The following is a 25,510-nucleotide window of genomic DNA, read 5'->3' as shown; positions in this document are numbered from 1 at the left end:
GGTAACTCTGTAGCTCTGTTTCTATTTTTCTCTCTGCATTTGAAAGAATCAGTACACGACAACAGCTCAAACTCCCTAGCAAAGAAGACTACGGAGTTACATAAAAACACTTATCTAAAATAGTTACATCTTGATTCATCTGAAATTAGATATATTTCCTTGTTAATGCTGTAAACATACCAACATTACATTGAATGGACTGTTTTAAGTTTTTCACTCTCACACATGCTATTTTACATGCATTATCTGCTTCCAAGTTCAGTGATTTCAATAATATTTTAGGGGAAATTAAACAATGCTAAGTGGTTTGGAAGATAGACAGTGGGCATCAGTTTTCTAGTTTTATGTTGTCCATTTTAAAGAAAGTTATTTGGGACACAGGAGAGCAGGATAATGTCTTGTAGAAGCTCTTGTCTTCCTTCCCATTTGTCTTGAAAATCCTGAAATCATGCTAAGTGTTCTCTGTGGCCTGAAAATGACACTGAGCACTTTGGAAACATTTTCCCACTTCCTCTACAACTAGAGACGTCTTCTTGGGCATCCTGCAATAACAACACAGACGGAGAGCAGGGGGAAAGGTAGAGAGACTGGGAGAGTTAGGGGAAGAGGGAGGGAGAGAGAAAGGCTGAAGAGGGAGACGGAGGGAGAGAGCAAACAAGGAAGTGGCTAATGTTAGTACTGAGAATGAGCACCCTCAAAGCTGTGGGGAAAGGTGGCTAGCAAAATTGGGACAAACGTTGATGCTGCAATATTGAGTCAGAAATTCACAGGACAGAATAGCATGTTAAAAACTCAATGATGGGGTCCAATGTGGTAGCCTAATGGCTAAAGTCCTTGCCTTGAATGCGCCAGGATCTATATGGCAGTGGGTTCTAATCCTGTCTGCCCCTCTTCCCATCTAGCTCCCTGCTTGTGGTCTGATAAAGCAGTACAGAATAGCCCAAAGCCTTGGTACCCTGCACCCACGTGGGAGACCCGGAGGGGGCTCCAGGCTCTTGGCTTTGTATCTGCAAAGCTCCAGCTGTTGTGGCCACTTTGGGGAATAAATCAATGGACAGAAGCTCTTCCCCTCTGTTTCTCCTTCTCTCTGTATATCTGACTTTCCAATAAAAATAAAATAAATCTTTAAAAAATGCAATAGTGATGTTTATATTGAGGTGTTGAGGTATTATTCCCTGCCCTTTGGATAGCTTCAGTTCTTTAATCCTAAAGCCTCCACTATGTGGATAAGGCCCACAGACGTTCTGCAGGATAATCCTCATGCAATGTTAATCATCCTAACCGCTAGTGCCATTTAAGAAATATCATTACAGCTACATTGATACTAGGTTTGGTCAAATAACTGACAAACTGACATGCAAAGTAAATGATCGCATGTGATAAAAATGCCATCTAATAAGCAAAAAGGAGAAAATTGGTGAAAAGTAACCAATTTTTGAAGTTTTATGATCTAATACATAGTGCTTGGTAAAGAATTTAAAAATTACACATGCAAAAGGCGTGGTGAAATGGGAAATACATAGGGAATACAGCAGAAAATGGAAATGCAGCCAATTGACATACTGGCTTTGGAAGACAAAGATAATATAATTGAAAATGTATTGGAAAGGTGGAAAAGTAAAAACATGTGAAATAAAAGATCATTCAAAAATTTAAAAATATCAATGTGTGAACTTTATAAGTATGAATAGAGTTTTGCAGCAGGTTGTAAAACTGCAAGAATAATTCTTCTGGAAGAAAGATTTAGCATCTTTAACAAAAGACACGTTAACATCAAGTCACCAAGTCTAAGAATGCAAGCTGGTTTCTAAAAAGAAATGCTGGAAGCCAAATGATTGAATGACAGTGATAGACAATCATTGTGCCAACATGGATTTTGAAAGGAAGGCAATTTAAGTATGTTCTTAGACAAAACTGAGGGTATCTGCCACAACGTGTTTTCTGTAAAAGCAATGCTAAACGTAAGTTTCCAGGCAGAGGAAAATGAAATTAAAGAGAACACAATATGGTAAATGTGAATCATTACCAAATATCAAAAACAATAAGAGGAATATCTTTAGATATACAGCACATTAAAAACCATAGAAATCAATAAGTAAACACTTAAAACTCTAAATTTCAATGTTTGTATCGAAACATAGAATTACAGTTTCTTTTTCGGTATCTAATATGGTACCCAAGATCCAGCTTAAGTTTTATTTGTAACTTATGAATATTTATGTATATTTATAAAGTACCATCATGAGAGCAGTGTGCATCTTTTCCTTTTGTATTTCATGTTTTAACAACTGAGTAGCAACAATTCTCTTAAACAGAATATATCAATTCCTTTACCAAACACCATGCCTTCCCTCTCCCTTTAGAAAACCACATGGTATCAAGTCATTTGTTCAAGCTAATGAACCAAAGGTTATTGAATCCTTCCCCTACTCTTCCCATTTATTCGGTAGGCAAATCTTCTATGATTTCAACGTTTACCTCTAATCTCTTATCATAGTCCTCACTTTTACCATTAAAACACAAGCCAGCATAAGCTGCCACCTACGCTGCCATCATTCTCTCTGCTTCTATTTCTGTGCTGGGATCAGTCTCTAGCCAAAACAATCATTTTAAAATGCAAATTGATACATAGTCCTACTTGCACACAAAATTCACTGAAGGCTCCTCATTGCATTTCAAACACGCTAGCCTAATTTACATCATTTATAATGACATAATCCTTGCGTTTCACCTTCCTTAATTTTTAAAATTTATATAAAAATTTTATATAAAGGAAAAATTTTATGTATTTTGTATAAAGTTTTTCTTATGTTTATATCATGCTTAGAAATCTATTTGTTTCCTCCAGTCTTTGGTCATTTCAACTCAAAAACTTAATGACATAATTCCTTTGAGGCTTTCATTTATATGATTTTGTATATTGTTTTCATGATTTTACAAATGTATTTAAGTGAAATAAAAGTACATTATTTATACATAATCATACCTATTTCACAGTTTCAGACAGTCCCCTAATAGTTTTATCGATGTTTACTGAAGACGTTGAAATATTACTGTACCATATATATAGTTATATGGGCATCGAATTCTCCCTCACTCCCATACGTCCTCCTGTTTTACTTTTAATTTGTGCAATGAAATACATTCAATTTACTCTGTAATCACAGCCTCGCCTCCTGTTACACAAAGAATTCAAGGAGTGATAAGCAAACAAATTAAAACAAATAATCAAGACAGTTCCTCAGGAGTATAGGCAACCATCAAATCTTAAAATGTTAATTTTATTCACACACTTTACATTTTTTTCAATTTGTGTATTAATAACCACAAATCAGGGAAAACATGAAATGTGTCCTTTTGGAGTGACTTATTTTACAAGTCAAATGCCTTTCTTCTTCATCTCATGCCTTCCCATCATCTTTTCAATGACTAACAATCATATACTGGCTGTCTAAGTCTGTTTTGTGTCACAATAAAAATAGCCCAGACTAGGAATTTTACAACAAAAAGAGTTTTATTTAATGCCAGGTTTTGGAAGCCAAAACTCCAAGATACAGTGCCATCTGTTCATTCTGTAATGAGGACCTTAGACTTCTGGATGCATCATACCATGGCAAACAGTCACGTGGAAGAAGCAACACGGTACATGTGAAAGAGACATGCTAAGAAAGGAAACATCAGGGGCCGGCCCTGTAGCCTAGCGGCTAAAGTCTTTGCCTTGCATGGGCCAAGATCCCACCTGCATGATGGCCAGGTTCATGTCCTGGCTGTTCCACTTCCATTCCAGCTTCCTGTTTATGGTCTGGAAAAGGAGTAGAGGACAGCCCAAAGATGCCTGGTACCCTGAACCTGCATGTGGGACCAGGAGGGAATTCCTGGCTCCTGGGTTTGTGTGGGCTCGGGTTGTGGTCAGGGAAGGTCGTTTTCTCTCTCTCTGTCCTGTCTGTCTCTCCAGTAAAAATGGATAAATCTTTTAAAAAGAAAAGAAGGAAGCAATGAAGCAGGGAGGAGCCAGGATCGACCTCTTACGTGGACTTGCTCTCCTGGGCACAGATTCACTCGTCTGAATTCTAAACCAAACAAAAAATTTTCAGATATAACTGGGTGAAATTTAGTTTCATTATATCATCAATCCCGTGAATATGTCCACTTCTCAGACCATTTCAGTGCCCTTCAATATACTGTTACCTTTTTGCTTTAGTACTTTATTTCACTTCTTCCATTTCAACCTCTGACATTGACATTCTATTTTTCTAATAGGTTTCCAGAATCTGTGTTACTGTGAGATATTCTTAATGTACTCTTTTCATTGGTTGTGGTCCTTTTTAGTAAACGTGATTGCTAATCCTTCTAATACTTAAAGAATATTCCCTGTATATGTCTCATAAGACTTCGTCATCACTGTAGAGAATTTTATAACTTTTTTTCTGTTTTTAATATCATATTTCCCTATATCTTCAGTAATTATTTTGCATATTATCACATTATTATTACCTTTTTGTTGCTATTTGACAAGTGCATCTTTTCCCATGTATTAATATCAATATAATTTTGTTCATATTATTAAGGCTGACACTTGCTTTAAGAGCTGATTTTTGTTTCTGTTCTTCAACCACCACAATGACTAATTTTATTTCTCAATAAATATTACTTTTTAATTTCCTCACATCTCTTGTTTCTTGGGTTGTTTTTCATTTAGTGATCCAGTCATAAATTCTTCAGTAAATGGACTACATTTCTTCTTCAGCTTCAGAGGGTAAATGGATTTCATCTTTCCAAAGACAAATCTCAGAGCCTTCTGACACATTACAAAAAGTATAGTGCAAAAGTCAAACTTTGTATATAACTGTCAGAACTTTTTATACATCTGTCACCCTGGGATATTTTCTCAATAGCATCCTTGGCCTTTCCAATATCTATTTTTTTCCTCTTTTTTGTTGTTTATTCTTTGATTTTGATGTGACATGAAAATACTGGATGTCACATGTATTCTATCATTGAGTAAAAATAGTCAAGGCTAGACTTTATTTTTCTTGAGACTACTGAATGCATCATTTCCTTAGTGTCTTCCCCTTGTTAAGAAATATGTAGTCATGTTGATCTGCTTTCCTTAAATAAAAAATCAGGGATTTACTTCTTTTGGAAAGCTTATAGAATATTTTGTCCAAATTCTTGAAAATGTATAGTGCTGCTTTGGGGTACATTGATATTTCTATCAAAACTTCATGATGTTGGGGCTGGAGCTGTGGCATGTTGGGTAAAGATCTCTCTAAAAAACCAAAAATCTACATGATGCCCCCGTAGGCCCATTCAATTTTCAATCTTAGGTAATTCCGTACTGAAACATTTAGCAATGTTTTATTAATGTAATGTTTCTACTTTTTTATTTCACTATCTTGAATGAATGGTCATGAGGACCACTAATTAAGATGGAGAGGGCTAAGGCATGTGGGAAGGTGGATGGGTCAAATGCTCCCAAATTTCCTTTTCTTCCCCTTTTTCCTGTATCCACCTGGAAGCAGCCTGGGAAAGGGGCTGGCAAGGAGGGAGAGGGAACTATTACCAGGTGTCAAACTGCATCAGTATCCGGGGATGGGGAATATTCTTTTGATGTCATCTAAGAAACTTCAATGTAGAGAAGACTGTCTTAAAGATACTCTTTGAATGTTTTGATAGTTCTGAAATGCTTTTGGGTTTGCTGCTCCAAGGCTGAGAAAATCTTTCCAAAGGCAGGTACATTGGTTTGACCCAGAAATGTCCTCTGTTTTCCCACTTCTAAACTACCTGGTCTTAGCCCCATAATTTACCTGTGAGTTCTGTAACATGATTGGCCACTTAAAAAATAATAATAATCAACTATGCTGGCATACAGTTATGGTTAACACAAATTTGACATTAACCAGGCTCATAATGTCTGTGAGCCATTGGTGCCTTTTCTTCTGGCAGTGTAACACTTGTCTAGATACAATGCAACTGAGGCAGTTGCCTATAACTAAGGTTTTATTTCATTCTTAACATATTATTCCTCATGTCTTTCCCTTAACCTCATTGTACTTATATTCCTGTCATGCACATTTGTCTTCTTGTTAATGTTAGGATATTTTGAATCTTACTCTCCACCCTCTTCATTGAGATTTTTATTATTGATATTTTCTTATATATGGATTTTTTTATGTCTTTTGAGATAGAGCTTTGTTTTCCTTGGTAGCTACAAAACAAAAATCTCTTTTTAAAATCCTTTTTCAATACCTCATCAATTGCCAGTCAAAGAAAAAGAATTTAATGCTTCTCTCTTCAAATCCTAACCAAGGGGTAGAGACCATTTCTTTTACTCTCGAATTTCTTGCAGCTTCATCATTCCAACACTGAATTTAAAAAGCAAAGAAGCCCTGCCCTGTGTCGTGGTGCTCATTAAGTGCTAAACCAGATCACTACAAAAGTAGTGCATGGCTTCTAATGCCAACAATGCCAGGGGAACACCTACTAAGCCACACAAACAACACATGGAAAAGCAAGGGGACCCTAGGAAGACAGAGTGAAAGTTAGAGCAACAGCATGAATGACAGAAAGAAAGAGTGAGGAGAGGAGAGAGAGAAATCCAACCAGCCTCAGGAGCTATTTCACATTTTAACTCACAGCAACACACGTGAAACTCTAAGCTTGAAGCATCCAGTTAACCTCTTTTCAACATCCTGTATCACAGGAATCAGGACAAATAATAAAATCATAGTTCTTGTGTGTGTATTCTAAGCCTTTCAAATTGTTTCTGTCTCCCTGTTTGTGTGTTTATTCTGTTATTTTTCCTGATGACCTTCCTCCAATGACTTCATGAATAATTTAACCAGATATAAAACTTCATGTGGCAAATACTATTTTTCCGAAATCTTAGAAATTGAACTGTTTCCTTCTAAAACCTGATGTTTCTGCTGAAAAGTCGTTATCTGATTTTCATATAATGAAGTTGAAAACCAAAGATCATTTTGAGAATGTTTAAGAGTGCAGGTCTGAGCTTTGCAGTTGTAAAATCTCATGATAACAATACTAGAAATTAATTTCCTTCATTTTACATGGTAATATTTCCAGTCCTTCAGTCTAAAATTATTATCTTCAGAAAAAAGATATTACACTCATTAATATTTTATTTTCTTCTCATTTTTTGACCATTATTCTCCACTCTTCTCTCTGTTTCCCCATAGAAATATCTCAGTTTACAGCTGTTTTATCCAGACCCTCTCATATTAAAATTTTCTTTGGTATTTGCTATTTCTTCAGTTTAATGATTTTTTATAGTCTCACCTGTTCCCTACTTTTTAAAAAAGATAATTAATGACTCTGAAGCATTTTTATTATATTATGGTTCATTTGTTGATCCTCTGGAGCGATTATAGGCTTCTGCGACTTTTCTGTTTCTTTACAAGTCTGACCAACATATGAAGAGAAAAACTTCACACTGTCTAAGCACCTAGCCTTCTGTAGGCAGCAGCAGGGTAGTGGCTTTGCAGTGGGTTTGTCACACGCTCCACAGGTTTGGTGACTAACTAAATGTTGGGATCAAATGCATTTAGAATGAGTAAATTTTGCAAGGTTCACCTTTAATGCATTTTTCTTGTCCTACTGTGGCCCATGGAGAGGGTGAAGTCTCACTCATCCATGGAGCACGTTATGGGCCTGTATCACTGTTGCATGACAACCAAGATACGTGAAGCTCAGAAAACTCCCAGAATAATGTCTAGCATTAAATGAATTCCCCTGGAATGGAAGTGCATTTTTGTTGGGAATGATTAGGGAAGGATTTTATGTTTTATGCTCAAATAAAACTGTCGGGCAAATTATTTAATATTTGTACTCATCTAGAACGTGTATTAACTTAGATGAATTACCTATTGATACCAGAAGGGAAGAAATGAGAGAAGTGATTAGCGGAGTTCAAGATAAACTATGTAAATGGGAAGATATGAAGATATATTCCCATCCCCACTTTTCAGCACAAATATCAGTGTGGACACTAGCAATCATCTTCAACTCAGGAGCTGTTGTTTCTTCTAGAAAGAGATCTTATTGGAAGATGTGCCTTGATTAAAACATTTAGAAGCTGGGGAGGTAGAAGAAGTTGATTGTTGAGAATGAAGTAAATAAAATGAGTTGTAATTAAGAAGATGTCCCTTGCTCATCAACTTTCTTCTACACTGCTCTTATCAGTTCTTCCGTCTTCTGACACTGGATATTGCTGGCAGCAGTCCTATCCACTTCTAATCTTGAAAAAATTCTTTGTGCTTTTGATTAATCTGATGTGATCACCAGCTTGCTTCTTGGGCTTCTAATTTATACCTAAGTGGTCACTTTATTTTTGCTTTCAGTAGAAAGGAGATAATCATGTTAAAATAGATACCTTCTAAAAAAGAATCATGCAATTCTACTGAGTTGAAGTGAACCTAGTCTCAAATTTGTCTAATAATAATTACAGACTGATTTACATTATTAAATCAAACAAAGCTGTTAAAGTGTGTTAAGTTTGTTTTGTGATAAAATATTCAAATGTTAAGAATATTTAAAATCTCTTAAATGTTTTATGGGACCAGGTCTTGTTTGTAAGATTTAATTAAAATCAAAGAGATAGCTATAGCTCAACAATTAGTGAAAAATACATTAAAAGTGTTTCTACTAACAATTATTAAACAAAAATTTTGATTGAACTAATGATTAAATGGCAAATACCTGGGTGATTTTTTTTAAAATTTAATGATTAGAAAATTATAAGTAATGAATAAAACTATTAATATAATTTAATAAAGTATTTAATATGCTTCATTAAAAATAAGTCCATTTATTTTTTATGCTGACCATTCTACTACAGAAAAAAGTAATTGAGAATAATTTATTTTTGTAATACTCTGATAATACTCCAATAATTAGTACATATGCACTTGATTTCTAGAATTTCTCAAAAAGTTTTTGACATGTACCAGCACTTGATTAAAACTATTTCAAACTTAGTGAAACCTTTTAAATTTAAAGTTCTTTATATATATACATATTAAAATATCATAACAGAAATATATATCTGAAGTAATTGTACCTTCCAAGTTTTCCTGAAATGATTCCTTTAATATATATACCTCATTCTTTGAGAAGTAAGGGGGTGAAGTGGTAGGCAACAACATTCCTTCAGAACATCCACTATTTAATTAACTGACGCGAAATTTGTGTACACTGAAACATATTTTTATTGAAAACAAACTCAGAGTATTTTGTGCCACTGAAAACATAGCATGCACAAGATAAAGAAAAACCCAACAGAAAAAAAAAAAATAAAGAAGAAACAATTCTTTACAAAACAGTGAAGTTGTGCTTAAAATATTACCAAAAACAGATGTAGTTTTGCATGAGAATGGAACAGGAGACAATTGTAATTGATGAGTTTGGAAAACAAACTGGGTGAAAATAGGTATTTTGAAACCAAAGTCTCAATTCTTAAGTAGAAAATATTGCTATCTACTTTAAAATTACTGTCGAAAACGCGATATGAATCACTTCATGTAAAATAGCTTAAATGCTTAAAATGCCAAAATTCATGAAGTTTCTTATTTTATAAGCCATATTTCAGTTGCTTTATTGCCATTGCCCAGAAAACAACTTAACCGTATGGTCCTACATGTTATATTTTAAAGTGTGACTTTTAAATGTTTGCTTTTATATCACTGCTCTTAAATGAATACCAGCTTTCATTATTTTATTTTCAAATTTGTGAACATCTGATGATTTGTGCTTTTCCTTTAACATTTTAAATGGTGTTTTGTTTAGTAATTTATGATCTCATTTCATCAAGCCAAGGACTTTACCTTTTCTGATTGAATTAAACGTATGCTACAAAGGAATTGTTTCATTTGAAACTTTTTCTAGGTGTGTGTGTGTGTGTGTGTGTGTGTGTGTGTGTGTGTGTGTATGCTTCAATATTCTCACATTTCCTTTGGCTTTCGTGTTTCCAGCATATTAAACAAGCCAGCAGGAAATATACCGGGAAAGAGGCCCATCGACCAACACAGCACACTGCCAACATGCAATTAATAGTTTCTGCTGCCACTTCCATTTCTATTTCCTTCAAATTCCTCTTGCCATCTCTACAATTAAAATGGCATTGAATTAAATATGCTTTTTAGTAGAAGCTATTGTGCTATTCCATTGTTGTGTGCCTGAAGTTTTAGTGATATTGGGCATTTGAGAAAGTCTTGGTAGATTTTTTTTAAAGAGTTTGCACATTTACCATCTAATTTTGATTTCTAAAATTACAACTTGCAAGACTAGATCCTGTTATTTCACTTAAGAATGTGAAAATTGAGGCACTGAGAGATTAGGTCATGCTTTCAAGAAATCTTGGCTATTTATCCCTGCTGAAGTTGAAGCTTTAGGATTCTTTTCAATGTAATTGGTTGTGTATTTTTAGAAAAAAGCAATTTCAATCTGATGATTTACTGCTAATAGATTTGTGCAGTCAATGAGAATCATGTCTACAGAAAACATAATAGAAAAAATGTAATTACTCTAATATTTTATGTATGTTTCCCAAATGGAAACCGTAAAGCAATCCATCTTCTTGGTTATATGGTATTAGATCTGAATCTTAACTTTGTAATTTACTAGCAAAATAGCAATGTCTTCACTGAAGTGGGAATGACCCCAGCCAATGTGGTAAGACAATGGAACAAGGACTCACATTTAATCCTAGGGTTAAAATGTCCCTTGGCATGACCGCATCCCAGATGTGACTTCCTGGGTTTGAATCTAGGCTTTCGTCTAGGTTCCACGCTCCTGCCAATGTGCACCCTTGGAGACAGTGATGTGGGCCCAACAGGCATTTGGATCACTCCCTGTGTGGCAGTCCTGGCTTGTATCCCTTACTCCTGGTTTCAGAACTGGCCTTGCTCTAGCAGCGTTAAGGGAATGGAGCAACCCATAGGTGCTATCTGTCTATGTCTAACCACCCCTCAAGGAAAGGAAAATAAATCAAAAATTGAAAAAGAAAAGTATGATATGTAAAGTGTTAGTAGCGTCGTTAGGGTATTGTCTTTAAGAAGTGATAACTAGTATTATTTTTAATCATTTCACACTTACATTTTACATTTTACATTATATTTCACCTTTGGAAACAATACTAATATTATGCCAGTATATATTAAAAATAGAAAAGAATATTACAGAGTTTAAAAGCAGTAATGTCTGCAGGATTTTAAAAATTCTATGCTCTATTTTAGTCATTTCAGAAACATGCATTTGATATCAATTTTAATTTTTTTCATAATCAGAAATGTAATGTTCAAATAATTCTATGAGGCAATTATGAGGACAACTTCGATGAGAGGAAACAAAAGACATTACTTATCCGCATTTCTAGAAGTGTTACACTTAATTTACTCTGCACTTAATGTAAGGGTAATTTGCTTGGTGATTAGCTTCAAACGAGCCATCATTAGTGAACCTATTGAATTCTTCCACTCTTTTATCCTTCGTGTACAAATTCCACAATGCTTCTCCCAATTGAAGTCATCCTCTCTCTCACAAGTAGATGGAAATGAAATGATGTGCCTGCTTTTCAAGAATAAAGTTATTGGTGTATTAGAACAGAAGCTACAAAGTGTCTTAAAAGGTAAATGGAAGCTAATCTCAGCAACAACTAATGGATCCATTAATTCCCCAGACAATCTGAAATCCTAACTATGAGCAAAATACCACAATTGCATTAGGAGTCATGGGACAACGACCAGAATAACACCATGAACACAGGAATTCAAAACCCCAGAGAGGATCAGTCCCATGTTCTTATTGGCTTTGTGGACCATGCCCACAGGTTAAAGCAAAAACAAGAGGTAAAGGATAAAACAAAGGAAAAAAAGTTTTCTACTATTTACTCTAGTCAAACTGAATCAGAATCTGTTGGCTTATTATTTCATTTTTTAATTTGGAAGATGTATGTTATGCTAGACCGTGCAATAGTAAACATGTAACAATATATTGATAAATTATAACTCCTTAAAATATTTTTTGTGTTAATGAAAAATAATGAGTAGAATAAGAGCAATGAAACCAGAAAAAGTGGCAAAACACCATTCATGTAAGTTAAAAAATATGCTTCGAAGCTACACATGATTTTTACCTGACCATATTGAATGTAAATCTTCTGTCATTAGTTGAACATACTTGTCTTTAGAGCTTTTCTGTAGAAAGTTTGAGTAAGCCAAGAGTTATTACCTCTTTTTTTTCTGTAATCATGAGTGCATTTTTCCATCTTTTGCTTTTATTTTATCAGCAATGTGATATGGAACTACATGCTATTAATTATGAGTAAAATTTCACCTCACCCCACTAGCAGATTTTTTACTTTTAGCCAAATTAAAACCAAAGGAATTCAATGATGTGCTCACAACGATATTTATTATCAGTAGCAGAATATGAAGCTTAACATATCTCATGTAAAGACCCATAGGAAGTAAAATCTATGACTGCTCACCCTCCCTTCATATTTCTGTTTTGTATTAAACCAACAGCCTAATTTTCTATTTCTTCTGTACATATCATTGCAGTGAGCAATACGTTACAATATGGAAAGATGAAATGATGACTGCCTAGAATCAAACTGGACAAGAAAGTTCCCTCTCAGCACTTCGAGATCTATGCCTAAAACAATAGGTATGTTAACTAAAAAAGGGGGGGAAAACACTGTTTTGAAAGTATATTTCAAATACAGATCTAGAGTGTGTTGAAAATGAAAATGTAAGATTTATTTTGCATTCAGCATTTGACAGTAACAAGGAGACCCAAACTCTCTTAACTTGAAGATCTAGAAAAGTCCAGCAACTGCACAAGAGTTGTGTTGTGTATCTGCCCCAGTCTAGGGTGTGTGGTTCCTGCATGGTTTAGATTAGGCAATTTGGCAGGCTAATCTAAGAGATGTCCCTGTCTTTTTACTGCTTGCCAACAAACACACAGCTTTAACTGTTTCTTTACAGGTTATAGTTTGATCGACTGATAAACTGTCTTCTTTGCCAAACTTTAAATATTTTGTTTGTTCTCTTCTGACCCAGCTCATACTACGTCACCTGGGTGTGGGGCTCAGGGGCAAAGGGGTTACTATGTCAACAAGATGGCAACTAACAGTCAAGGTCACTGGGGTTATACGTGGTGAGCATTTGGCGGCCAAGGACAGAGCCCTGGACGTGAACCAGGGCAGGGGTCAACCTTCTTTCAAAGCAAGACTGGCCAGGGCCATTTCGCTTGCCTGCCCCTGACCTACGGGAGGTGCCTTCCACAGTTGTGAGGATGACAATTGGCTACTAGTTTCTCCCCTCCTGGAATTCCTAAAATTCCTGGCCTGAGGCTATCTGTTACCCTATATTAGAATCTGTACTCCCAAAGAAATTGGAACTGCTGGACAGAACTCCTGTCCATCTGTTTGTCTCTCCCGCGCCGGGAGGCTGGGTGGCAGGCTGCAGGCTCACCCCTCCAGCAATGGGGTACTAGAGGAATCTGTGCGGGAGACTCCGCACCTGGGAAAGCAACTTATGTCCCAACTACTGGTTTGCTGAGACTCATGTGGGAGATCAGGATGGAGTTTCTTACTCTTGGCATGGGCATGGACCAGCCCCAGCCACTGCAGCCATTGGGGGAGTGAACTAGCTGGCAGAAGATCTCTCTCTCTCATCTGTTCTCTCTCTGTGTGTCTCTAATTCTGCCTTTCAGATCAATAAATGAGAGAGATGTCTCATGATCTACTCTACAGAAAAATATCATTAACATTACTTGCCTTAGCTATGTTTGTTTTTACATTCTTAGTTTTTATTATAAACAACTTAAAGTAAGCCTTAAAGTAAGGTTGTAATCAAATTAATAAAAACATGCAATAGAAACAAGAGGGAAGAAGTTAATACATAGAATATATTACTTCCATTAAAAAATGAGCATAGGGAGCATAACTTTAGCTCGCTTGAAATAAAATTCAGCATTAAATGATTAAAGTTAAAATAAAAAATGAGCCAATGATCTGAACAGATATTTCTCAAAGACATGCAAATGGCAAAAAACCACAAAAATACACTCAACATCTCTAGACACTAGAAGATCTGATCAAATTAAAACGAGGTATTGCTTATACCCAGTAGGAAGGTTATTATGAGCAAAGGAGGAAAAATAAAACGAGGGTTGAAGAAGATGAGGAGAATGTGGAATTTTTAAACATTGGTTCTGGGAAGGTAGAATGGTTTAACCAATGGAAATTCCACTATCATAACTTATCAAACATTAAATATAGAATTACAGTGTGATCCAACAATTCTATTTCTGGAAATACATACAAGAAAAATGAGTGCAAGGATTTGAGTACATGTTTGAGCAGCTTATTTGTTATCTGCCCCAGTTAGAAACACAGTATTCACAAGAGTCGACGGATTGGGGTACCGCAACACTAGCTGATAGACTAGAGAAGCAAAATGGGTTTTCTATGTACACAACAAAATATTCATTAGCCTTACAAGGGGTTTCAGAAGACATGCCTCAACATTAAAACCTAGATGATATTCTAAATGAAAGAAATAACACAGAAATTGATAATACTACACAACTTCACTTGTCCAAGACACCCACACTAGGTCACAGAGAATAACATAATAACCATGAGGATCTTTGAAGAGAGTTAGATAGAAATATTGTTTAAAGGGCACAGATGATGAAAATATGCTGAAATAGATAATGATGATGTTTGTATAATGCTATCAAAATAATATTAGTTAATTGTACACTTAAAATGACATTATTTTATGAATAATTTGTGAAAATAACTAATTAAAAAACTAGGAATTTTGTTATCCTGAAAATTCAAATTAATTCAGTGTGGACTTCCTTTTACACAGTTCTGAAACTAAAGCTATACGTACATGTGTATAGAAGAAGTGTATTTGGAAACTACATTGAATCGCTTTTTGGGTTATGATCACATTAACATGAGAACTGCATTGTGCTAATTATCATTCATTTGTTGTGACCTTGAGAATTTAATGTTTAATTAAATGCCTTTAAAATTAAAAATAAAGATTCCATGCCATAGTTTGATTTTTTTTTTTTTTTTTTGGTCAAAAATGTAGGCCTACCTCAGAGCCTTTACTGACATTCCTAAAATATGGGTGCAGAATTTTGTTATTTAGAACCACTGTGCAATTTTCTGCCAAATTTTCACTAAATTTAAGAGACTTCCCCTACTTATTCCACATATTTACATTTTTTTTGAAACATAGATTCTTCAGTGAGAGGACTCATTGCTGTTTATGCGCATTATTCTGTGAGCAAGCGTGTGCCTTCTGCGAGAGTTATTTTGGTTTGAAATCGTTCTAATTTCCTGTTGTGCCAATTTTATTATTCTCCTAGGGATGATTGATTTTGGATGCTTTTGCTGGACTTTCACAACTGATACTGTTTTGCACTCGGCTTGGCTTTTGCTGAAAACACTCAGGCAAACACAGCCGGCTGTGGTTTGTGCAGTCACCAACCTCAGTCCTGCCTTGGATCTCTTCGTCTTCAGAAGCAGTCCTGTTCAGGCAAGGACCACTTCAACGTGCAGGGCCACCTCGTCCAGGTCACCATGGCGGGGGTGACTCCCATGCAGGGTCTGATAGAAGTAGGGACGCGGCCATTTGCGGTTGGTGGAGGGTGAATCTGACAGGCTGTTTAAGGTGTGGCGACCTGACTCAGGGGCTGAGCCTGTCCAGGCTGCAGCTTCGCCCTGCAGCGCTCTGTCCTGCCCCGGGGCATAAATCTCCCTCCCACAGATGTTTCCAGCAAGACCTCTCCCTTATTACAGATTCGGAAAGTTGCTTCTGAGTAACACGAAACATACATTATTATCCTTTTATCTGTCCACAGTAAATCATTTGTATTGGGAAAATAAAAATGATCTTTGCAATTCTATGTACTCAGATCTCTAGATCCAAAATTGTCTCTATAGAATCTATACAAAATGTCTGCTTATCATTGTTTCCAGCTTCACATTTCCCATAGAATGTGCTTTGGCACCATCTAAATCTTACTCCTCAGAAGCAATCACTTTCTGTGAATCATATGTAATTATTCTTTTTATTTCTTCTGAAGGCATTTATGACTGGGCTAGGCTAACTGTCATGTTCAGGGTGAACCATAGCCTCTGGCTTTCAAACCTGGTGGAATTATTACCTATTTTAATAAGGACTTGTTCCCTAAGGCCTGTTTTAAAATCTTGATCTGAATACAAAAGAAGAATGGTATAGCTTTACTCATTCTTCACGGAGAAGGAGCATGTGTCTTAAAATGGAGCTCTGTATCAGTAAAGATCTATATTAAGAGCTGGAAGGAGAAGTAGTCCTCTTCTATTATGGAATCATCACAGTCAACATTGGGGTAGTCAGTGGAATGTATTTGGAATAAATACATTAATAATTGAAATGGGCTCAGTACGTTCTGATTGTGTGCTTAGGATGAGCCCTGAGGAACATAAAGGAACGATTTTTTTTAAGATATTGGAAAACATTTAAAAAAATAGGATTAAGAAAATAGGAATAGTTTCAACTAAACTAAAAAGAAATTGATTAATGATAAAAGCCACATGGGTCAGCAGTGAGAAAACACCTCACAGGAAGGAATAATTAAGCAGTTATGTGACAAGAAAATAAATTCAGCCGGAAGGCAGGAAAGCATTATTTTCAGTTTTGAGTCAGTGTCAGCATAAGAACCATGAAACAATTCAAAAGTAATGCATTTTAGATTAGAATGAACCGTAGTGGCCAGCAACGGGCATGGCATGTTAACCTGCTGTGTGCAATAGCAGTGATCCGAATAGACACTGGTTTGAATCTCACATGCTTCCCTTCTGACCCTGTTCCATGCTAGTAGCAATAGCAGAACAGTGGAGACGGTTCAGGTACTTGGGTCCCTGTCACCCATATGGAAGGCCCAATAGAGTTCCACACTCCCAGCTTGTAGCCATTTGTGGAGGGAGACAGTAGATGGAAGATCGATTTCTCTCCCTGTCTTTCCCTTTTTCTTTGCTTTCAAATTAATAACTGTTTCAGATGAGATAAGTATAGAAAGGCAAGAAAAGGAGGGCGTGTCCTGAACATTTTATATTATGCCAGAAAAGATATTTAATATAGCCCACTAATGATTATTTTTGAGTCTAGCAATAGTTCTGTGAAATGAATGTCATGATGCTGCCAAATTTTAACAGCTTACTGAAGGCATGATTTGTAGTTATTGCCCATTTCTGTGGTGTAAATACCTCCCCATACCCCACTTAACAACCCTACCACAAACATGACATCAGTTTTCATATAAAATCCTGAATAATTAATACTGAATTACTGCCAGTAGGTATTAGCAGAATTTTGTATATATTTACAATACCTACAATATAGATAGGTAATACATATTTGGAAACCAAGACAGGATTCTAAATCATATTTACAGAAGGATGGAGTCAAGTTTGTGTAAACTTAGTTTGGTTAAGAAATCCATACTTTCAAAAATCAATATTCAAGAAATGGAAAAAGATGGCAAAAGCAATGAAAAACTTGTTAGAGTCAACATCTGATATTCACAGAGTGCAAGGAGTCTTGTCCTGGCTCCACTCTAAATTCTAGCTCCTGCCATCCATACCCGGGAGGCAACTGATTTGGGAGACCTAGATGGAATTTCAGCTTCCTGCCTTTGGCCTGGCCCAGTAGCAGTGGTGGGGATTTGAGGAGTAAACCAGCAGGTGAAGATAAAGAGCTCTCTTTCTCTGCCTCTCCTGTGGATGTATCTAACTTTCTCTTCCCCTCTATCTACTTGCCACTCTGCCTTTCAAATAATTCAATAAATATTTTAAAAATTATATGTATTATTGGCTCAAATGAACTGATAGAGGAACTGCTATATATACACAATGGAATAGTAATCAACTACTAAAAAACAAAACAAAATAAACAAAAAATCTGTCATTTTCAGCAAAATTGAAGGAACTTGAAAATATAATGTTAAACAGTCATACAAAGAAATACAAATGTCAGAGATTCTTACATTTTGGATTTCTAAGAAATTCTCGATTTGTGACTGACAGGTGTCTCAGCAGGCTAATTTCCACTTGCATCATCAGCATTATATATAGGTCAGGTTTTGCCCTGGCTGCTCAGCTTCCAACCCAGCTCCCTGCTGACGGACTGGGAATGCAGCAGAACGTGGGTCAAGTCATAGGACCCCTGCACCAACGTGGGACTTGAGGAAAAAACTCCCATCCCTTGCCTTCAGATCACCTCAGGTTGGGCACTGCAGCCATTTGACGACTGAAGCCACAAATGGAATATCTCTCTATGGCTCCTTCTGTCTGTGACTCCACTTTTCAGATAAAAACAGCTACGTTTTTCAAAACCCTTAGTATGCACACAGTATTGTAGCAACTTGGCAGGGTGGGGGAAGAAGGGGACACAAAGGTAGATTGTCCTTTGATTATTCTATATATATGTTAAAATGTCACAGTGCAGCCCATAAACATATTGTTATTTACCAACAAAATTATATTCAAGTAAAATATCATCATTTGATAGTGGACTAAAATGTTGTCTTTCCAAGTTAGCACGCTATCAAAATGTATCAATTCCTGCACTGAGTTAACGAAATAGTTAAAGCCAATGTGTAGGAATAAAAGACAGTTTTTGGAACAGTACTGAAAACCAAGTGAGGCACATTGCTATGCACTAAGCATGAATGTCTGACCAGAATACTTTAGACTTATGATAGAGTGGTTAAGCTGTGTCATCTCAGAGCACAGTTTAACTTCTGGCCATTCCTTTTCCAGTTGAGCTCTCTGCTGCAGGCAGTGCAAGGAAGAAGGCCTTAGGACTTGGGTTCCTTTCACCAATGAGAGAAACCTGGATGGAATCCCAGGCTTCAAGCTTCAGCCTGTCCCAAGACTGACTGTGGCAGCCGTTTGGTGAGTAAATTAGTAGGTAGAAAGTCTCTCTCTCTCTCTCTCTCTCTCTCTCTTAGCCCCTTCTCTCTCTCTCCCTCTCTTTCTCTCTCTCACAATTTAATAAAGCTTTAAAAAAAAAAAAAACTTCAGTTAGTTCAAAAGTTGGTATGTAGATGAAAGAGAGATTAGGAATTAAAAGCAGATGATACAAAAAGAAATCAGAAATTAACATTTGTCACACAAGAACATTCATTGCACAAGAATCTCCATAGACTGTATAAAAGTGAAATTAATCATATTTACGAATGTTTTTCTGGTAAACTTCTCAGTCATTCAGGCTGATTGGAGATAATACAGCTAACTGTTCCTTTAAAATGTCTGCCGCTTCCTATCTGAAATTTAAATTTCTCACGAATTGTTGTCTAAATGTGGGCAGAATGGTCATTTGACTTTATTCATAGGTCCTTGAAATTGAGCTCTTGCCAAAATACAATTTTTGAAGGGCAAAACTGCATCTAAATTGTCACACTGTTTCCTCAGCACTATTGCTTTATTCGATTCAGCTAATATTTAATAAATGTCAAAAAATCAGTTTACTAAAATTAAGACACGAAGCAAACACAACTTACATTTCTCCCTAACCATCAAGGGAGATGAAACAACAGTGTAAATTTTCTACAATAAAGCTGTGATATCATTAGATCTGTAGCAAATTCTGTCAAACCTTAATAAGAAAATGTGGTAATAATATCCTATTTTGTATGATTACTATAAGCTTGTTATTCAATCCTGTAGAAATAAAGAAAAATGAATTTCAGAGGGTGACATCTTGTATGGAAATGAGTGATTTTTTTATAAAGACAAATATCTCAAACAAAATATGAACAAATTGGAGACAATAATACAAGCACATTATATCATTGTCGTGTTTCTGGATCTTCAAGTTTAGTCCAAATGACAAAAGGTAATCTCGCTCAGATTGATTTAGTGAAAGAAAAACAGCAGCTCAGTAAATATGCAAATGATTCTGAAAAATGTGATCTTTATGAGCAAAAGCACACAAGACACTAGGATTGAAGGTTGATTCATTTTGTTATGTTTAAAGACAGCCTTAAGAAACTTCAGAAATAATGTTATATAACAAGAACAAAGTCAGGTACTTCATTAATTGTGACAAGAGTTTTTTTTTTTTTTTTGGTAGGGATATATGGATGGAAGTATATGGCAATTCTTTGAATCATTGTTTCACATATTCCATAAATTTAGAGGCACTCTGTTTTAAAATATGATTATTTTCATTTTTGATGATTTTTGCATAGTTGATTAGGGTGCAAAGGGTCAAGGGTTACAGGAAGGTGAGTGAGACCATTATTTCCACATTCTCTGCTTTTCTTCCTGTATCTGGGGGTAGAGGGGGGAGATAAAGGCAGAAGCCACACCCAGTTTCCCAACCGCCTCCATACCCTGGGATGGAGGACAGACACCCAACACCGTCACAGGGTCCCTGCTGAGGAGCATGCTCTGAGGATCCTGCTCAAGAGGTTTTGATAGTTCAGAATTCAAACAAGGAAACAGTGGCTGTACCTGAGCTAAAAAAAAAAAAAAAAAATCCCATAACTTCCTGTTACTTTTATTTTCTTCTCCCTCTGTTAAAGCGAGAGGATTTGCAAGTAAAGAAATAGTAATTTCACCACCATATGTTTAATGCCAGAGGAGTATTGAGAAGGAGAACTGAATAATTTAACAGAGGACATCAACAGGAGGACAAAATGAAGAAAGCAAATACTACTGGAAACCTTGAAAGTAAGGATTATGATCAGAATTGAGAGCAGGCTTAGAGGCAATAGTCCATGAAGCTGCTTATGAAAGGGCAAAAATCTGGCAAATTATGAAGGTTTAGAAGAGAACTTCTCAGTCTCATCAATATATATATATATATTGACAACTTAAGCATTACATGGTATTCTTATATATTTCCATATATTATACATTATACATGATATGATATATATGTTAATATATGCATTTATTATATACAAATTTTAGGAATTGCAAAAAGCTTAAAAGATTTATTTATTAAAGAGCAGAATGATAGTATAGTTCTTTCTTGTGAAGAACTATACTACTGTAACAGTATAGGCGGAATCCAAACCGGGGTGGGGGAGATTCGGGTAAGGAGTAAGAGAAATCCCAGAGCCTATGCAACAGTATCATACAATAATAATAATAATAATAATAATAATAATTATAATGATAATGATGTATTTATTTGAAACTTGAAGTTACATAGAAGGAGAGAGAGAATGAGACTCTTCTATCAACGTTCCCTCCCCAGATGGCTGCAATGGCTGAGACTGAGCAATTCACTTCCCATAGAGGATACTGGCATTGTAGCCACAGTGTGCCCAATTATTGTAGGATTTTTAACAACATTGCTTGTAAGCACACATTAGACCTCAATAACAACTGCCCCATAAACACCCAAGTTATGAAAACCAAACGCAAATGTTGTCTGGGTGGCAAAAGTAACTGCAGGTGCAAATATTGATCTAGGATATTTTGAGATCACCATTTTCATTCTGGGGATATTAAAAAAAACAGTATTAAAGATCTACAGTTCAGAGTCAGAGACTGAGAACTGAAATATTTAAAAGTTGAGTGACTATAGAATCCTTATGCCAACACAAGTACCCTTTCTGGACTGAATGCTCCCTCTAAACTGACTAAATAATCCATTTTGAGGCAGGAAGGGTCTTTCCATTGAATGCTCAAGATGGAAGATGAAGGTTATCTTGTGTTGTGCATTTTCAATAAATGAAACTAGGGTGAACTGTAAGGAATAACGTGACTCCCTGATGAGAAGAGAATTTCAAGTAATTTTAGTAGTTCGAACTATGAATACCAACAAAATTCTGATTCTGCTAAAGTGGAAAGCCATCACTGTTGTTCTAGCCCACTACAAACATATTAGGGAAAAATGATATGAATTTAAGGAATAATTGAGTACACGTTGTTTTTTTAAGAATGTTAAGCAATTGAGAACTTAACAATAATCATGGAAATTTATTTAACATTTAATATACCAAATGTATTCAGCATTTAGGGAAGAATATCAATGAGATACTATTAGTTTAAAATGGCCTAGAGACCTATCTCCTACCACTTCTTTGAATGCCTTATGCTTTTATTATTTCAAGAAGTTGTAGTTAGTTAACCTATTAAATATTCATGTGTAATATTTTACTTCCTACAGTGAACTGTTTTTACTATAGTGACTCAGAATTAGATTTGTTGCTGCCATTTACATTATTATTTTTTTTCTGCTGTTTGGGGATTTTCTCAGTTTCTGAATAAAATCTATTTTGGCATGATTTGTACCACTTGAGACTAATTACTATATAAAACCAAGAACATCCCTGCATAGCAAATGTAGATTCAAGTGTGTACTCTTTAATGCCATTATTTATTTTAGCCCTGAAAACACATAACACATAACACAAGAAATTTGAAATGATCTACTCAGGGAAGCTGAACAAGACAACAGAAATTACACATGCTTGGAAATTACGTATAAGAAGATGTTAAACCAACCCGAAACTAAAGTTTATAACTGCAACATGTCTCAATATTAAACTGTGAAAAATTGTAAATGTTTATAAAAAGTTGTAATATGAATGCAACAGTTCACAAGCACATTTCTTCAAGTTCAACTCTGGAAACCTTTTCCTTGGAAGGTGGAAAAATTGGGGGCCTATTAGGTAGGAAATTTCTATATATTTGTGTTTCAATTAACTTCTCAAATTTCTGTAGAGAAGACATTTTTTAAAAGTCAGTGCCATGATTAGCTTAATGACCCAGGGTCGTTAGCCCCTCCCTCTACCAACACATCCTGCCAGCACCTGTTGTTACCATTTCCCAAATCCTCTGGTGATGGACAACAAAGGTCGACAGTGTCCAGGGCAAATGCTCCAGCTCAATTTACCTACACTTACTGAATTCTCATTGAGGACTAACTGAAAGAAAATAGATGCACACAAAGCATAGGAAGAAAGGACATTGTTTATAGCTTCTGTGGCCCTGATTTCCATCACAGTCTTATGTAACTGGTTCCGCTAACCAACACGATCTGCTGACTCCCTGTGTTCAAAGTTCTGTTAGTGACACCTGTGCTTGGTCTATTGCTTTGTGTTTTCTGTGAAAAGACTGCTTTGTTGGCTTTTCTTTTAATGACACTTTTTTCAAGTTGTCAGGTTTTCTCTTTTTAAAAAGACCAAAATAATCAGAAAAGGACTAGACACCAAAGATTTTAAAATAAATGAAAATGAAATATTTCTAAACTTTTTTTATTGAATAAACATTTTAGCTATAATGTAGCGCAATGAAAGCTCAACTTCTGTCATCTGGTTTTTACCAGTTAGTCTTACTTGCTTTTCGTTTATAAATTTACTCATGTGTCTTAAGAAAATCACAAAAATATTTGGAATAATTTTAATTATAAACAAATTGTACTTTTTGTCCTAAGGTCATATTTTTTTTTAATTATTTATTATTTAACTTCAGTAATTACATTGTATTATGTGACACAGTTACATGGATACTTGGGTTCTCCCCACCCCTCCCCAAACCCTCCCACCATGGTGGATTCCTCCACCTTGTTGCATAACCACAGCTGATTTCTCATTCTGACTGGGGAAGATTGGTTGTTAAGGTTTATTTGTGATTAGAAAGGCAGAATCTGAGAAATCTCCCCTTTATTGGTTCCCTTCTCAAATGACCATGGGGTGGGGTCTGGGCAAAGCAACCAGTCAGAAGCCAGAAATGCCATCTGATTCTGTTATGTAGCAGACCGGAACTTCATCGATTGCACATGATCGCCAACTTTCCAGGCACATTATTCGGGATCTGGATCAGAAACAGAGTAGCCAGGACTGGAACCAGCACTCCCATTGTGGATGTGGGTGTGCTGAGCTGGTGGTGTAGAATGTTGTACCACATGCCCACACCCAAGATTAACTGTTTAAATAATTCTTTTTTTTCTATGCTAAAGCCAGTAGCAATGTGTGTATGCATTTCAAAACAGCAACAATATGAGTATATATAATTCAAATATTATAGTTATAACAATATTGACAATGTTCTACCACTTTAAATTATAAATTCTGAAATTACAACGTTTGTCACCTCTTTATCTCATGATTTGTTGACAGAACTAATTCTAAATAGTGAATTCTTAAATTTATTCTCATCCCTCACTTTATCCAAATGAAATTTGTGTTTCATAAATAATGTCTTTCAGAGATTTCAAAAATAGACCTAAGATCATGATGACGATGAACTTCAAAGTTCCTTTGCATATATTTGCCATTTCAATGATACTTACCTTGCCTACATATTGATAATCGGATCCTGTATATTCCTCCAGTAAGAAAAACTGATTCCACATCCAACCACGTTTTTGACGGTGCAGGATTTTGCCATCACTCCTTGATACACGTGCATCTAAAACTCTTCGCTGTGGCACAGGAGTCCTTCTGAATGTTATCTCTGGAGAACATAAATGTGGCAGGCATTCCCACAGTAGAAACAGTAGCAAAAATTGATATATTGTCATAGTTCACTTCTTGACAAATCCCAAAGTGGATGAAGAAAAAGCACTTCTAACTTACTGGATTGAATTTCACTTTGTTTCAACTGGTTTCCAACATTTCATTGATGATTTTTTTCATGCTTCCAAAAGCTTCAAACAAACAAATAAAAAGAATTCAGTCGGTGATATTGTGAATGCTGTTTACTACTTTAAGTGGAAAGTGATTTACTAGTATTAGCAAACAAAATATTTGTTTTTTCCCCTTTCATAATATAATGATCTTGTAGAAACACGACTTTACCACTGAGATGTCAACAACATAAGATAGCAGAACTGTAGATATTTTTAGGATAATCTATAAGGCACAACATTATCCCTTTTTTTGCCATTCGGGTCTTATAGTTCCTTGTAACATGGACACATATACCATTTAAATTAACTAGAGAAATCATGCATTCTGTTTCTCAATGTAATAATGTTTATGTTTGTTTAAGGAGTGATTCAGCTGAAGACCTCTTAGTCTGTGGAACACCACCGCCTAAGGCAGAAAACACTCTTCACGACAACAGTGAGCCCAGTCGGGAAGGATGATGTGCTTTGGTGCCCCTTGTGCCTTTGACACATCAACACAATCTGTGCCTTGCGACTGATCCTGCTGCCATTGACCTGGTCCGGAACACCGCACACCCCAGCCTCCTCCAATCGACAGCTACCACTGCTTTCTCAACAAAATGTGCAAGCAATTCCACTAAAGAATATGTCAGATCATTCCATTCCATTGTCTTCTGCTCTGACCTTGAGATTTCATGGTTGACACTGACATTCAGTCCCCTGCTTAGTCACAACCAGTAGCGCTGGCTACGGAGTCCTTTGTGCTTTACGCTGTAGCAGTATTCTTCCCATGCTTCCCTCACCCACGGCCTGCCCACTTGTTCCCTTGGCCTGGTGTAATTCTGCAGTGGACT

General features: G+C 36.0%; 1 protein-coding gene across 1 annotated transcript in view; it reads right to left on the bottom strand.

Annotated features, from left to right (window-relative positions):
* The window catches only part of LOC101535759 (cadherin-10), a 65,926-nt gene extending 41,357 nt beyond the window's left edge, over positions 1 to 24,569 (bottom strand). The window contains exon 1 of the mRNA XM_058680054.1: positions 24,339 to 24,569. Coding sequence (XP_058536037.1) covers positions 24,339 to 24,569 — 231 coding nt within the window. The remainder of the gene's footprint in view (positions 1 to 24,338) is intronic.
* Positions 24,570 to 25,510: the final 941 nt, after the last annotated feature.

Source organism: Ochotona princeps, chromosome 23 (assembly GCF_030435755.1).
Source record: "Ochotona princeps isolate mOchPri1 chromosome 23, mOchPri1.hap1, whole genome shotgun sequence".
Lineage (NCBI taxonomy): Eukaryota > Metazoa > Chordata > Mammalia > Lagomorpha > Ochotonidae > Ochotona > Ochotona princeps.
Note: the sequence above shows the minus strand (reverse complement) of the source record. Positions and strands in the feature narration are given on the sequence as shown.